Source organism: Drosophila biarmipes, chromosome 2R (assembly GCF_025231255.1).
Source record: "Drosophila biarmipes strain raj3 chromosome 2R, RU_DBia_V1.1, whole genome shotgun sequence".
NCBI classification, from domain to species: domain Eukaryota; kingdom Metazoa; phylum Arthropoda; class Insecta; order Diptera; family Drosophilidae; genus Drosophila; species Drosophila biarmipes.
In genome coordinates this window covers 16572688-16588729 of record NC_066615.1, presented here as the reverse complement: position 1 = coordinate 16588729, position 16042 = coordinate 16572688, and the positions used below count along the sequence as shown (strand labels likewise).

Sequence of the window (16042 nt, the reverse complement as noted above, 5' to 3'; positions counted from 1 at the left end):
CGATAGCAGTGCCATCTCCATCTTAAAAAGTACGGTCACACTATTGACGTGGCCTCAACCCTAAAGGTGGACCAACCGCGATGTGGCTAAAACATCGATAGTCGCTTCGAATTTGAAAACATCGATGCATCGATTTCTTCACCTCTACTCTAAATTTTTTGTTCTGGAAAATGCAAAAAGTTTGCATTTGTTAAGTTAATTGTGCTTAGCAGCGAACGACGCCAAGTCCACGGAATCCGCCTGCCCGACCAGGAGGTGTCCGCATCCAACCGGAGCACGCGAGAAGCGTCAGAAATCGCGAGCGAGCGAGAGTAGTGCGGAAGGAAGTTTTCGAGAGTGGAGAGAGCGCAGGGCAGTGCCGTGAAAATCGTTTAATTCGCCTTCGCGGAGCAAAAGCCAGCCCAGGATTCACCCACATCCCACGGTAAAGTGCCCAGCCAGCGGATTCCACAACTTCCGCGGCCATTTCCACGAAACAAAAGGCGGAAAGGCCAACAGCTAGCAGCTCGCAGCAAAATTGCCAATCAAGGGCGCAAGAAGAAGAGGCAACTACAAAGTGCAAGTGCTGGTCGAGAAACTACATGCCACTGGGAACTGAAGCTCGGAAAGGTGATAAGTGACGGGTAACGATGATATGGACACCGCATTCGATTCGCCTTGATTGCCCCCAATTACTTGACGTGGGTGGTGAGGCATTGTGGCGGTGGGCGGTGGGCGTGGCGGGTTGACTTTGCCAATAGGCACGTCATCAAAAATTCGCTTTGCTGCGGAGTCGATTCCTTGCTGCCTGCGTTTGCCCCCATTGCAACTGGGTCACCACCCACTGTGACCCGCCTTCCAGCGATCGCTGACGGCGAGGTCAAGTACTTGGGCACACACAATTGTGCTGGGCACGCACATCATTGTAAAAACCCACAACGCTCTGCCGTAGAAGCTGTTTAAACAACCGAATGTGATACAATTACCAGCTTATTTCCGACTAACTGTTGACGTAGACACACTTCTGTCAACACTGGCTCGAGATACTTACCTACGCAGCCAGCCAAGCTCATAACTGGGTGATAAAAGCTCGTCATAGCAGAACACACACACATTCCACATTCCAATCGAACAGATATCACTGCAGTTGGTACGCATATCTGTTAGCTGGGGAAGCCTCTACACCTGGTATTATATGCACCCATCTCTGGAGCATTTATCAGCTGCACGTTTGGCTCAAATGCTCATGTAACTCGCATTTTGGCATTGAACGATAAGATAAAACCTAATTTGATGTCGGCATGTTCGGCAGCAACGCAACCTTCGGGTGTGATAAGATAGTAACTAAACGAAACTTAACTTTTCATCTTTCAGACCTCGAACTTATGAATTAGCAGCATGTCGGCCTACAATTCGAACTTCGTGCCTCCCGCCCACGCTCCCATGCCTGTGAACGGCAACAATCTGGTGAACGGCCTGCCAGGAGGCGTCCAGCAGCAGCAGCAGCCAGGTCCTCCAACTGGCCAGCCTTATCTGCTACAAAAGCAGCCACAACAGTTCCAGCAGCCACCTCCCGCAGCAGCCTATCCGGGAGCAGGAACAACGGGTAGTCAGCCACCGCCGCCTCAGTTCAACAGCGGCATTGCGAGCCAGTTCTTGCCGCCCACGTCTGGAGCAGCTCCTCCTGTGCAACAACATCTGCCGCCCAGCACGTTGCCGCCCCACATGCGTCCGCCCACCGTCAACGGACCACCCCTCACCAACGGCAGCAATGGAGCGTCCAGCGCCAACTCCTCACGCACTGCCTCCCCAAGGCCAATAGGAGCAGCTCCTCAATATACCCAAGGACCCATCGCTGCAGCGCTTAACAATCCGCCACCGGCGTCAGGACTGCGGCATTCGCCTCAACCCGCCAGCCAATCCCTGGCTAACTTGACAAACAACCTGGATAATCTGAACTTGAATCCGAACCGGACAAACGGAGGCGCAAATGTCGTGCCGCCACCCCAGCAACAGTACCCGCCTCTGACGCAAAAGGATTTCAGGGGCGTGGCTACGGCGCAAACTGGTCCACCGCAGTTCAACGATGCCAGCAGTTTATTGGCGGCCAGCGGAGTGGCTCCAATAGTTCCAAATGCCATGGCGACGCCATTTAGTGGACAGAAACCTCCAAACTTGGGTCCGAATCCGGCCAAGATGTTTGGAAGTGCAACGATGACCGTAAGACATCCCCCTCCGCAGGCAGGGCAGAGAATCCCATACGGAGTGCCTCCACCGACTAACTCCGAGCAGCAAAACCAGCAGAACAACAACATCCAGAGGGCAGCGCCGCCTCCAGGAGCAGCAGCAGCCTGGCCGCCCAGTGTGGCAAAGCCAGTGGTGCCTGGAGCGCAGCCCCCTCTGCCGCAGCCGCAGCAGCAAGCCCAACTGCCTCCGCCGCAGCAGCAAGCCCAACTGCCTCCGCCACAGCAGCAAGCTCAACTGCCTCCGCCGCAGCAGCAACCCCAGGCGCAACCGTATCCCTACTCCCAGGCGTATCAATCAGCGCCACAACAACAACCACCTCCCCATCAGTCTGCAGTGCAGCCACCTCCGGGAATGTTTGGAGCCCAGCCCACCGGAGCTCCACTGCAGTATCAGGCCCAGGCGCCTCCGCAGGCCTACGGACAACAACTTCAGCAACCAGCCCAGGCGGCACCTGGAGGACCCTTTTCCGCTCCTGCTCCACTTAATGTTGCTCAGCAAGGATTTAGCAGATTGTGGGGACAGGACACCATCGACCTTATGCAGAACCGGCACATCTTGTCACCAGCAACTCTACCACCGCCAAAAGTGGTCCTGCACAACCAGTTCCACGAGTCGATCAACTGCAGTCCGAGCATCATGCGCTGCACACTGACCAAGATCCCCGAGAGCAATAATCTGCTGCAGAAGTCACGTCTCCCGCTGGGCATTGTGATACATCCGTTCCGCGATGTAAATGTAAGAGCTTCATAGACTGTAATTTATAATATTAAACGCTAACACTGTGTATCTCCCATAGAGCCTGCCTGTCATTCAGTGCATCAACATTGTGCGCTGCCGGCTGTGCCGCACTTACATCAATCCCTTCGTCTACTTTGTGGACAGCAAGATGTGGAAGTGCAATCTGTGCTACAGAGTCAATGAATGTAAATAAGAATATTTTCCGACACAGCAATGGAGATACCAATTTGTAATTCCTTTCTTCATTCAGTGCCCGACGATTTCCAATTTGATCCGGCCACCAAGACCTACGGCGACGTGACTCGACGGCCCGAGGTGCGCTCCAGCACCATCGAGTTTATTGCCCCTTCGGAGTACATGCTGCGTCCACCGCAGCCGGCCATGTACCTGTTTCTCTTCGACGTCTCGATCATTGCGCAGCAGAGTGGCTACCTGGAGGCCGCCTGTGCCGTGCTCAACCGTCACCTGGACGAGATGCCTGGAGATGCACGCACTCAGGTGGGATTCATCTGCTTCGACAGCTTCGTGCACTTCTACAGCATGGCTGAGGGGCTCAACCAGCCGCATGAAATGACTCTGCTGGATATTGAGGACCCCTTTCTGCCGCGACCCGACAGTCTGCTGGTGAATCTGAAGGAGTGCAAGGAGCTTGTGCGGGATCTACTGAAGCAGCTGCCTAAGCGGTTCGCCCACACCCACGATCCGGGCTCCGCCTTAGGAGCTGCTCTGCAGGTGGCTTTTAAGCTTATGGTAAGTTACATTAGTAAAAGTTACCGAGAAGAGTTAGTAATCCTGGATGGCATTTCTAGCAAGCGTCAGGCGGCCGCATCACCGTCTTTCAATCGTGCCTTCCCAACAAGGGACCCGGCGCCCTGGAGCCGCGCGAAGATCCCAACAATCGCTCGGCCAAGGATGTGGCGCACCTAAATCCGGCCACCGACTTCTACAAACGCTTCGCCCTGGAGTGCTCCGGCTATCAGATAGCCTGTGACCTCTTCCTGATGAACCAGCAGTACAGCGACATGGCAACCATTTGTGAGAGGCTTTTTTTGTTTTTTAAGATATTTATAATAACTAAATTTGTCTCCGCCTTGCAGCTGGCATCAGCAAGCACAGCGGTGGCTGTATTCACCACTTCCCACTCTATCAGAAGACCAAGCCGCACATGGTAGACTCGTTCCGTACGTGCTTTAAGCGCTATCTGACCAGAAAGATCGGTTTCGAAGCGGTGATGCGTATACGCTGCACTCGCGGCCTGCAGGTGCACACATTCCATGGCAACTTCTTTGTGCGCTCCACGGACCTGCTCTCGTTGCCAAACGTGAATCCGGATGCGGGCTATGGCATGCAGATTTCCTACGACGAGAGTCTGACGGACGTGAAGACCATCTGCTTCCAAGCCGCGCTCCTCTATACGAACAGCGAGGGTGAGCGGCGGATCAGGGTGCATACAGTGTGCCTGCCGGTGACTGCTTCGCTGCCAGAGGTCATGCACTCGGCGGACACGGAGGCCATTATCGGGCTGCTGTCTAAAATGGCTGTGGATCGTTCGGTGGCCTCCAACTTGTCGGACGCCCGGGACGCCTTCATCAACGCCACGATCGACGTGTACAACGCCTTCAAGATTGCACAAAATCTGCCATCGGGCCAATCGGGTCAGTTGATAGCCCCACGCAGCCTGGCGTTGCTGCCGCTTTATATCCTCGGCTTGCTGAAGCACGTGAGTTCTTATGACGATATGTTGGTGAACTTAGTTTTTAACGCACCTTTCTCTAGCCCGCCTTCCGTGTGGGCACCAGTACACGACTGGATGATCGCGTCTTCGCCATGGACTGCATGAAGACGCTTCCACTAGACCAGCTGATGAAGTACGTCTACCCAGAGCTGTATAAAATCGATGCGCTGATCTACCACGCCCGCAATTTGAACGTTGCTTCGACGCAGGACGACGACGAGGAGGAGGATGAACCGCTGCCGGAGTTGCCGCGCCTGCAACTATCCGCGGAACAGTGAGTGGTGGTTATTTACTCTTTCATTCTGATATACAACTCCTTTCATTACAGTTTGGACTCGCGATCGATATTCCTGATGGATTGCGGTACACTGATAATGCTCTATGTCGGGCTCAACGTGCCACCCGATGTTTTGGAAGCTGTGCTGGGTAAGATACTTGAGTCCAGACAATGTGGGATCCCCATTAACCCTTTGTGCTTTTAGGCATCAGCTCCACATCCGAGCTGGGTGACTATGTATACGGATTGCCGAATGTTGTGAGCAACGAGAACGATGTGCTGAAGCGCTTTATTTTGCGACTCAACTACGATAAGCCCTACTCGGCGCTGGTGCAGATAATTAGGTGAGTTGGAAACCCATTGATAAGTTAGTCGCACTTGCTAATAACGCTTTCTCTTCCCAAAAGGGACACGAGCACGGCCAAGGGCCAGTTCATCGAGAGATTAACCGACGATCGCAGTGAATCTAGTTTGTCATACTATGAATTTTTGCAACACATTCGGGCTCAGGTTAAATAGTACATAAGCAGGAAATCCTACCACTATTGTATGCTACATAAATACGAGTTTCTTAGAACCTAAAAACTCAGACTCTGGTGACCAAGCAAGATGCGAATGCAGGCGAAACTGGCGCAACACAATGGATACCAGCATGGGACACACATCCACTAGATTCCCCACATCCCTACCCCTTTCCCACTCTCTCGGCTTAGGTAATTTTAAAGTGCATGTATTTATTTATTTGTTGATTTGTTGCACTAAAAAATAAAATTAAATCAATCAAAGAACATACACATAGTAAATGCGAGAGAGCTAACTTGTCACAATTGTAACTAGAGATCGTTGCCAGTTCGACTTGGGCGAACATTAGTCAAAAGTCCAGCTAGCCAGTCAGTAGAGCTCCCCTGCAAGCGGATTGCACTGTTATTTATTATAGATATTTTATGCAATAAACCAACGCAACTGTTGTAAATTATAATTTAACGCGATTTTTGTTCGTTCCAACTGCTTCTAACATTCTGCAAACTCTCAGTCCCACAAATTGTTATCGCTTATCCCACTTGTTTGCTGTTTTCAGTAGTACTATATTTATTTTCCGGAATCCAGAGGAATCTATCAGACAATTCTATTTATTTATAAGTCGAAGGAAAGGCGCTTGTTGCACTGTAGTTAGCGAACTTATTTCAAACGAATGTACGGGAACAGATTTGGTATTGTGTATTGCATTGATCGGACTGCTAGGAAGTGAATGTCTTAAGCTTAGAAAGAATATTATACTGTATCAACAAAAAGAGACCCCACACCTGTACACCCCAGGTTGTCGTTCTTTGAGTTGGCTACCTAATCGAAAAACCATAAACATATACTGTACTATACTTTATACATACACGAGTACATCAAGATATAAAGCGAAATAAATTTTAATTAAATCATAGGGCACTGAGTTTTATTTACGGATGGCAGGCACATTCGGTGTACTGTTTTCGCGTCTTATATAATATGGTTCTAAATTATTTGAGAAAAATTTGGAATGGCATCAAAAAGCTTGTCATATAGAATTAAAAAGATTCACCAATATCCGCGTTCCTCTACATGAAGGAGTTGTCCGCTCCTAGCCACAGATTTCTGGAAAAGAACAAGACTTTAGTAAAGAAATAAGATTGTTGTTCTGTTCTGGACTTACGGATTGAAGAAGGGTGAGCGCGGCGGATAGGTTCTCTTGGGCGGTGGACAGAAGATGGGATCAAGCTTATAATCCTTGGTTAGATCAAAGCAGGGACGCTTGCTCTGATCATACTCCGTGGCCTTCTCATCCGGTCGAAAGCCATCTGCCGAGTGTTCGATCTTCACGTGGACACTCAGGTGATCTTGAAGGAGGAACACCTTGTCGCAGAGATGGCACTGGAAATGCCCGTCTGTGCTGGCCACATGGGCCTCGTGGAATCTCTTGTAGTGCTGGTGCAGCTCCAGCGATGATCGCATTCCGCGCCCGCAGAGATCACAGCTTTGACTTTGGCTGGCCACCGGCTGCGCAAAGTGGGTGGTCAGGTGGTCGTCCAGCTTCTGAATGGCATCAAAAGTTTTCTCGCAGAGCAGACACGTCACATTTACTTCAGACAACGCTTCCTCCATTATATACATATGTATGCCTGGTAATCATTAAATTTTAATATAATTACTTTCATTTATATATTATATTCGGTGAAAAAGGTTATAAAGGCCTCTGTATCTATTAAAAAACTACTAATTCATGCATTTTTACGCACTTTATAATCTAGAAATGCTATATTACTGTACGATCGAGGCTTCATAAAGCACCCTTTTTACTATTTCGTATTCCTTTTCCTTTTCTTCCAGTTTCTACGCACCCGACTTTAAAAACTATCCCCTCCTTTCCGCTCGGCTTTGAAATTACAACTGTTCTTTTCCCGCCGAATATTTTCACGATCAAGAGAGAGATACTGACAGAGAGAAGTGGAGAGAGAAAAAAGAGAGAAAGGGAGAGAAAAAAAGAGAAAAGGGGAGAGAGTAATAAAAGAGACAAGAATAGAGAACGGATGTACAGTGATGTAGCCGTTTTAGCCTTTATTAGCTTTATCTATTTGAAACGATAACTATTATAACTTAATTTTTAATTTTTATTACAAACCTTGTAAATTTTATTAAAACAAAGAACCTATCTATAATTGAAATAGTTAATAATCTTAAGAGCCTATGATAATACTACAGAATGGGGCGCCAGCTCGCTCAGTGTGGGCTCACACAACCCTTAAGGGTGATGTATGTACATTTAATATTCCTTGTCAAAATAATAGCAAAAAAGCGAAAGATTATTTATTTTAATGCTTTGGTCAGGACACAAGTCGTATTTATATTTAAATTATAAATAAATTATCACAATATTATTACATTTTATATTTCTTTTATAGTCAAGACCCTATCTCAAGAATTGTATAACGTATTTATTCCTTTTCAAAATAGTAGGCAAAAAAGCGTAAGATTATTGTTTTTAATGCTTTGCTCAGGACTCAAGTCTATATTTAAATTATCAATATATTATTATGGTAGAAAAAACTCACAAATATTAATAATTATTATTATTATAATTGCAAAATAATAGCAAAAACAGCGAAAGATTATTTATTTTAATGCCTTGGTCAGGATAAAAGTCGTATCTATATTTAAATTATCAATAAATTATCAAACTATTATTACATTTTATATTTCTTTTATAGTCAAGACCCTATCTCAAGAATTGTATAACGTATTTATTCCTTTTCAAAATAGTAGGCAAAAAAGCGTAGAATTATTGTTTTTAATGCTTTGCTCAGGACTCAAGTCTATATTTAGATTATCAATATATTATTATGATAGAAAAAACTCACAGATATTAATAATTATTATTATGTTTTATACCCTTTATATGGTGGTTTGGCTCTCGTTCCCTCCAGGATTCGGGTAATGCTGATAGATTGTCAAACTTTCTTGTCCGAAAGAACCCGGTCAGAGGACCACACCCAGGTCGTTCTTAGATTCATCACTTTTTCGATTCTAAAAGAATGAATTCGGTCCACCTGAAAAATAATTTGCTTAAAGAACTCACCGTGAAAAATTGACGTAATACAGATAATTATCGTTTGGAACCGCCCCCAAAGCTATAAATAATTTGGAGGACAGCTTTGCGAAAATAACGAAAGCATATATATTTAGTGCTATTCATTTATCATGCTAATTTTCTATTTATATATTTATTATCAAATCATGAACCTAATCCCTGCATAAAATGGTTTCGAAACGTTTCCTTTACAGATCCCCACAGAAAACCAGTTTGATACTTTATGGCACTGAATATATTTTTGCGGCGAACCGAAAATATATATATAAATTTATTTAAAGTCCCATTCAGAGTTTTTTAGCATACATAATATTAATTATCATTAAATAATATTTTAGGCGCTTAATACTTTTTAAGCGTTTTTATGAATATTTATTTGTTTTAAAATACCAGACAAGCAGAAACTGTAGCAAGAATGACTATATTTTTAAGGTCTTCGTACATTATGCTGATAAGAGTTGTGCTGCTGAGCGTTCTGTTCTCTTAATAAGTTAATCATGTATTTTTACTCGTAGAGTAAGAGGGTATACTTAAATTAGTTTAGTTTTTAAAATATGTATTAAAAAAAAGTAATTTTAATATGTTTTTAATATTTTTTGAACCAAACGCGTTTTCGAACAGTAAAACAGAGGGCGTTACAAGTCCCGACGTTCCTTTGATAAGTCTCTGTACATTTTAATAGTATCGCTATGAATTATGAAACCATTAAAACAAACCAGATGAAGCGGCTGTAGATTTCATCGTCAATAAACTAAAAAAATATATATAAGATATATTGAGGTCATATATGCCTACGAAGCAAGCAATTATTGGGCAGCTGTTTCCTTAGAGGATCTTCTATGAAAGTCGTTATGCTGAGGGCTTAGTTTGTCCCAAAAAATTGAAATCCCCAATAAAACTTTGTAGGTTTTAAGCATGAACATCTGTATTTTTAGGGTACTGTCAGTATAATCTCATTGGAAAATTACTCTTTACTACACCTAAAGTACCACTTTACGTTACTTTCCACGCTTAGTTTCATCTACAAATAAATTTGAATCATCAATAAAACTTTGCAGGTTTTCAAACACAGTGAAGAAATGTCTGGGTTTTTAGGGGACTATCAGTAAAATCTCAGCGGGATGTTTTTCTCACTACAAGTACGTCGTGAAACCCGAGTGTGCCCGCTGAGAAGTGCCACTTTACTGAGTTTTTAGAGGTCTAGAGGACACCAGGACTACAAAAAACACATTCGTTGGGTATTGTGCACACAAGTTTCTTTATTTGCTTTTCCATCGGCTGCGATTCATTAAAACCTAAAAGATCGCTCAACCGCTCGACCGCTCAAATTCCTTTGCTGAGCTCAGCAACTTGATATTGTTTATTTTGGCATAAACATTCCGTCTATGCCTTTTGGGATTTCGAAGTCGAGGTCCAAAGTGCTGAGGACACAGAAAACCTCGCCAGCATATGGATACATAATCCATGATATTGCGTACGTACAATGTACATTGTACACTCTTGGAAGCTCCATAAAATGAACAGAATCTTTAGTGTCAGTAACTAGACTAGTGTAGTCAGCTCTGCTGACATCCGCCCAAAGGCGATATGGCTTTTCCGCTCGAATATTTAATATTCCAGTTGCGATTTTCACCCACGGCTCCCTCCAGTTTTCTTTATAAGCATGCATCGCAGTCCAGCCATAGATCCCTGGAAGGAAATGAAGAATTCAGCGGGCTTGCAAGACGGTGATAAGACTTATCTAAACATACGGATTGAAGAAAGGCGAACGAAGTGGATACGTCTGCTTCTTTGGGGTCGCGAAACCCGCTTCCAGAAGCTCCGGTTGCCGACGTGGCGCGCAGAGATACTTGTCCGCTCGCTCGCTGGCTGGTTTGTACTTGGCGGCGGCTACGGCGTTGTAGATACGAGTGCTCCAGATCTCCTTTTTGGCTCGTTCGACCGGCGACGGTTTGGTGGATTCCAAACCCGCAACCTCTGGCGGCGCAGGCGCAGGCGCAACTGCTGTCGGCGAATCCGGTTCTGGAACTCTTTTGGGCGATTGGATTATGCCATGCTTGACCTTCATGTGCATCAGGAGGAAGGTGTGCCGCTTGTAGCGCTTCTTGCAGGTGGCACACCTGTGCTGCTTCTGCCCTTCCTTGGCCATCTCACTCTCGGGCAGCTCCTCCTCCGCGTGGAAATGGTTCTCGTGGTATCGCAGGGACTGGCGGGAACTCAGGCGCTTCCCGCACCATTCGCACTCGAACTGACCTCGCATGTAGGTTGACATCCTGGGGATTTTTGGTTTTATCAGCACCGGAGATCTTGGCCTTGTGGGAACCGAGATTGGAGCTGGACCTTTAGCCGGACCAGGAGCAGGAGCTAGCGCAAGAGCTGGAGCAGAAGCTGGAGCAGGAGCAGGAGCAGGAGCTGGTGATTTGGGTTTTACCAAGACAGGTCGCTTCTCCATTGGAGGAGATCCCGTTTCGGGGGCAAAAAAGTTATGACTTTCATGCGGAAATGGAGGATTCTTCAGAAGGGTTCTGAGTGTGGGTTGAACAGGCATTTCCCGCGGGAGCTGCGGTGGCATGGGTAAATGCCGAGGTCCTGGGAACTCCAAAGGTTGTTGGATGGGATAGTGGATGGGTGGTTGAACCGGATGCGGATGCGGATGAGCCGGAGGCATTGGATACGGCATCGGCGGTTCGAGGGGCGGTGAGTATAGATCGAGTGGCGGCTGGTGGCCAAAGTCCATGGGCCTGTGGAACTGCTGCTGAACCATGGACTGATCGATGGGATGAAACAGCGGCTGTTCTATGGGATGCAGAAAGGGCTGGTTGATGGGATGAAAAAAGGGTTTCATCATCGGCGGGGGCCGAGGCTCCTGCTCCAGCGCCCGCGCCTGCGCCTGCGCCTGCGCACGCCCTGTATTCCAGGCGGTGATCTCCGCCGCGTGCTTGGTGAGGTGTTCCTTGAGCGTGTCGTAGTCGTTGAAGGGCTGCTTGCACAGATAACACGGAATGCACAGAACGAATCCTTCTGGCACATTCACGTGTCCCGTGTGGGCCAAAGCCTCCTTGAGCAGCGGCATGTCCATGGGATCGCTGGGCGAGAAGGGTGGCGAGAGGATGCCGGGCGGAATTTGATCAAACATCCTGTCCGAAAACTTAAAGGGTTCCGGCTGACGATGGTGGTTACGATAGTCAAAAGATTCCGACTCTATGATCTCCACATCGCTATCGCTTTCCGGGGACATGGCGTTGCTCGATTGGTGAATCGGTCTCTATTGAATTACTGTTTCAGTGAGCCCACAAAAAAATTCAAATGTCGGAACACGAGTGCACAACTGCGCACATCAAAACCTCGCAGCATACTGAAATAAAAAAAACAATCGCACTCTATTTATACGACCCTCTGTCTCTCTTGTGTAGAATTTTGGATTAGTGTCCAGTTGCTCACATGGAAAACATAGGCTGCTGTTAGAGATAAGGATGAATAGGAGATTTTTGCATCATCGCAGCCTCTCAGATCGCGTAAAGTATTTTAAAGGGTTTATAGGTCGATTTGGTATCAATTTATTTGAATTTACAGATTAGAATTTAATACATTCAATACTTAATGGGTAACGTTTAAGCGTCAACCAGGCAAACTCATTAGTATTCTATTTACGACGTCAAGGACCTATTTTTATTGGACACTTTTATGAGTACGCAGGTAGAAAAGGACGACCGAGATAAGAAAATTTGTTTTCTCACATTGTTAGGGCCACTAGGTCGTAAATATTAATAAGGTTGACAAAAAAGGGATATTTTAGGACCCGCTCGGACATGTTTAAAAAGAAGAGAAGAATGCATAGCTTGTACAGTACTGTACTTGGCCCAACTTCACTTTACATAACCGCAACGTTCATAGAAAAAAAAAGTAAAGAGAGGAGCATATATAGGTCACATTGGAGCCGAAAAAATTATGGTAATATAGATTATACTATTTGCTCTTTTTTGGTCCTATCACGCGTTCTTTGTTTGCTTAGTCGAAGTAAAGATTAGGTTTTCAAATCAAAATGGTGGCCACGCATCGAATTAAGAATGCAAAGTATCGAACACTGTATCTCAAGAAATAAGTACCTGAAGTTTTGGGACAAATAATAAAAAATCCTAAAAAGGCACTAAATTAAAATCAAGTGTATCTTAAATTGTTTTTTATCTTTGGCCGTAAGGGAGTGTAGACTTTCGTACCACCTTAGTGTCCAACTACTTACTTGTACGTTACATCTTACATTTTTTTTGCTCTTGGGGAACTGAATAATTTATAATTCCCAACTAGTACTAGCGTTTCCCGTAGGTTTGGAAATTAACGGAGAGCTTTTGTAGTTATTAAGTAAAGAAACATATCTTTTAAGACGGTTTTAGTAATAGGAATAATATAATTTCTTCTATGATATGTCTACTCCGAAGAGCATTGTGGTTTAGGGGCACACAAGGAACTTATGTCTTTAATTAATACAAAATAAAATGTAATATTCTGCGTCAGTATTATCGTATTACATTTTGATTACCTTTCATTTATTGTTTGTAAATTATTTTTTAAAAAGCAAAAAACCCATAAAATTTAACAAATTTGTTCAGTTATCAGTACAATTAGGCAACCAATGGCGCGCTTGCTATGTACGTATGAATTTGCTATCTTCATCGTATTTTCAAATTCACAGACACATTTTAATTTATTTTAAAAAGGTTCACTGAGGTAAAAACAGAATTTGGTAACTATTTTTTACTAAACATCGTTAAATTTCAAAACTAAAGGTTTAAAAGTAACATTATTTGTTTCAAGACCATTCTTTTTTTGGAATTGGAAAAGTTGTTTTACACTTACCGTAAGCCAAACCAAACTAAATAGTTAGAATTTTGAACTTTTGTTTTTGTCAGTGTAATAAGACTCTCATTGCTTTTTAAACATAGCTAAATTTGATAGGTCAATGTTCAGCATGATGGGAAAACATTTAATTTGTATTGTGTATTTAAAATCAACGATCATTTACTAGATGTTAAAAAAATTTCAGTTACCTTAGGACTTTTTGAAAAACGGAATCGAAAGTCTCTCTTGAAGGGTTTATTCGTTCAAGGTGTCTCGCTCAGATACTGATCATTTCTGTTTGCTGTACTTTCATTTGAGACACTTCTTATCAATAAAGTGGCAAAAGTAGCTTTTCACATTATACTTGTACTGACTTTTCTAGTATAAAATAAAACGGTATAAAGTAAGCAAACCAATCCAATTTTGAAATCTACTTTGTTGTCCATATAATATGAAAAGGTCGCGGTGTCATATCTTTGCTTAAGAATTGATAACTTCCTAAAAAATGGTTAGGGGAATACAACAGAATGATCAGAAATAAAATAAACGCGAATTCTTTAGGGAATGCATCCTAGTTAGCAATGGCCGTTTACCTATAAGCAGTGATATTTCATCTGTTTCTGATCTAGTAACGTGGGGTACGTAACACGAGTGAAACAAAAAACAGTCTTTACTCGACCAGAAACTGAGATACATCACTTTTTCCCTTTTTCAAGTTGACACTGATTGGCTAGCGGAAAATGATTAAGCATATTTTGGGGGCTCAGATTTTAAAACATTTTTTTCGAAATACTGTATTGAAATAGAATAAATCAGTGCAAACCCTTGCACTTCGTTTAACATACTGCCCAATAAGTTCCATTCATCTTTTACTTCTGTGGAACAACCGTCGCATGAAATCAGGATTTTATATATATAAATATTTTTGAGCCCTTTTAACCTTTCAAATGATTATTCTTTAAATAATACAGAAATTTTAAGAATTTAATTTTGACTAAATCGCCGTCAACCTCCTTATCTGCGAAATTGTTCTTTATTTCTGACGCTAAACAGGCTTTTAATTTCTGGAGCCGAATTTTATACACCAAATTTAAATACCATGCATGTATAAATAATCGTCGATTTCTGAAAGGTAATCACAATAGTCAAATGACGTCTAATATTGACAAACTTTAAAATGTGTTTCATTAGATTAAATTTATTCAAAAACATCAAGTATTTATATAAGAGATCAGTAACCTTCCTTGACTGTGCTAACTTCGATTGTTTGAACATACAGAACTTACTATTCTTATTCATTATTTCAGAATAATTAAAACACCCTTTGCAAGGGTATATGAACGACTTTTGCTGCCCTCAGAAATGATCAACTTTTGTGCACAACTAGAATTAAGAGTACTCTGATTACCAAATCAATTACAGTCTTTCCTTGATGCAAAAATAATGGACTTAATCGTGACCTTAAAGAAAGAAATTAACCATTTAATAGCATATTTAATATATCTTCAAGATGGAATTTTGCCAACTTTAATTTGTTGTGATTAGGCAATCTCATGTTTGATAAGAGGCTTTGTTTCGCGCTGAAATAAAATAAGCATTCGCAGAGATGGATTCCGGGGTCTTCAGTTAATCTTCTTATAATAGATGATACCCAAAATCCGGTGTTTTATTGCCTGCTTTTAGGGATTTTGCATTTGTTTGTCTTTGATTCAGATCTGTTTAGATCTGAAATCCATGATCCATTCTGGTTGTTAAGGTGCAAGGACGCGCATTATTAATTTGGAATGTGACATTCTAATAGAACAATGGATCATATATATAAGATACCCTGCTGCCAATATATTTAGGTAAAAAGACCGTCAGTATGCCTGAATATCAGCGACCTGCCGATGCAGCAAAAGTTGCCGTCATCACAATTTCGTTTCTAGAGCAAAAACATTGAATACCAATGCATCGGCACTTTTGACCCATTGCGAGTTATGAGAAATATTTTATATTTCATTTCCACTTCCGATTTTGTTAGCCTAAGCACTTTTTGACCTATAAATAGCATTAGGTTCGTTCAGCGAAATCAGTCTCAGAACAACCAGGAACTGTTACTCATCTACCATCGGAGTTTTTGCGTCTTCAGATCTTCAAATTGAGCTCCATTCTCCAACGACCACCTAGTTGATCCGACAACCAAACAGAAAAATATACTGTTTATATATAGTCAATACAATATATATCCTTTGACCACAGACGTTATCGTTAGTCAACTCAACTTTCAACTTGTTCTATCATCATTCGTTGGTAGTTATATAGTTGATTTTACTTTTGGTAATAGTGAGATATTATTCTTTATCACTGGTTTTTAAGAGCAAGGCGCCATTACAATTCGATCTAAAATTCTTGCGTTGTGCTATTCGTATTTTGTGTGTTCTTCTGCTGATGAATTTGGTTCTAAACCTTCTTCACAAAAATACATTTTTGTAGCATACTTTTCACACAGCATTTTGCAAGCTTTTTAACGTCAGTCTTTCCAAATATTTCTTTTTCACAAAGTCTTTTTGAATTTTCGACTTTTTTAGCAGTTTTATTTTATCGTAATTTATTTTCCGCCGACTCCAATTTG

The 16042-nt window shown here is 43.2% G+C and overlaps 3 protein-coding genes across 6 annotated transcripts; 1 reads left to right on the top strand and 2 right to left on the bottom strand.

The window, feature by feature from the left end:
* Positions 1-93: 93 nt before the first annotated feature.
* On the top strand, positions 94-6411 carry LOC108036486 (protein transport protein Sec24A). Of its 3 annotated transcripts, none has more exons than XM_017112673.3 (10): positions 94-424; positions 1354-2961; positions 3023-3149; positions 3215-3714; positions 3774-3999; positions 4062-4684; positions 4741-4973; positions 5028-5125; positions 5182-5320; positions 5384-6411. In XM_017112673.3, exons 2-10 carry the CDS (start codon positions 1378-1380, stop codon positions 5493-5495), a joined length of 3642 nt encoding a protein of 1213 aa, XP_016968162.3. In that variant the 5' UTR covers positions 94-424; positions 1354-1377; the 3' UTR covers positions 5496-6411. The 3 variants fall into 3 exon arrangements, with proteins under 3 accessions (XP_016968162.3, XP_016968164.3, XP_016968161.3); XM_017112675.3 differs by having other exon boundaries at positions 94-609; XM_017112672.3 differs by having other exon boundaries at positions 94-623.
* LOC108036487 (uncharacterized zinc finger protein CG12744) lies at positions 6396-7432 on the bottom strand. Of its 2 annotated transcripts, none has more exons than XM_017112676.3 (3): positions 7346-7432; positions 6661-7126; positions 6396-6602 (listed from the first exon to the last, which is right to left on the bottom strand). In XM_017112676.3, exons 2-3 carry the CDS (start codon positions 7116-7118, stop codon positions 6566-6568), a joined length of 495 nt encoding a protein of 164 aa, XP_016968165.1. In that variant the 5' UTR covers positions 7119-7126; positions 7346-7432; the 3' UTR covers positions 6396-6565. The 2 variants fall into 2 exon arrangements, with proteins under 2 accessions (XP_016968165.1, XP_016968166.1); XM_017112677.3 differs by lacking the exon at positions 7346-7432 and adding an exon at positions 7244-7335.
* A 2399-nt stretch (positions 7433-9831) lies between these two features.
* Positions 9832-11939, bottom strand: LOC108036676 (uncharacterized). The gene is made up of 2 exons (XM_017112958.1): positions 10344-11939; positions 9832-10281 (listed from the first exon to the last, which is right to left on the bottom strand). The coding sequence occupies exons 1-2, from the start codon at positions 11828-11830 to the stop codon at positions 10248-10250; spliced, it is 1521 nt and encodes a 506-aa protein (XP_016968447.1). The 5' UTR covers positions 11831-11939; the 3' UTR covers positions 9832-10247.
* Between the last annotated feature and the right edge of the window lie 4103 nt (positions 11940-16042).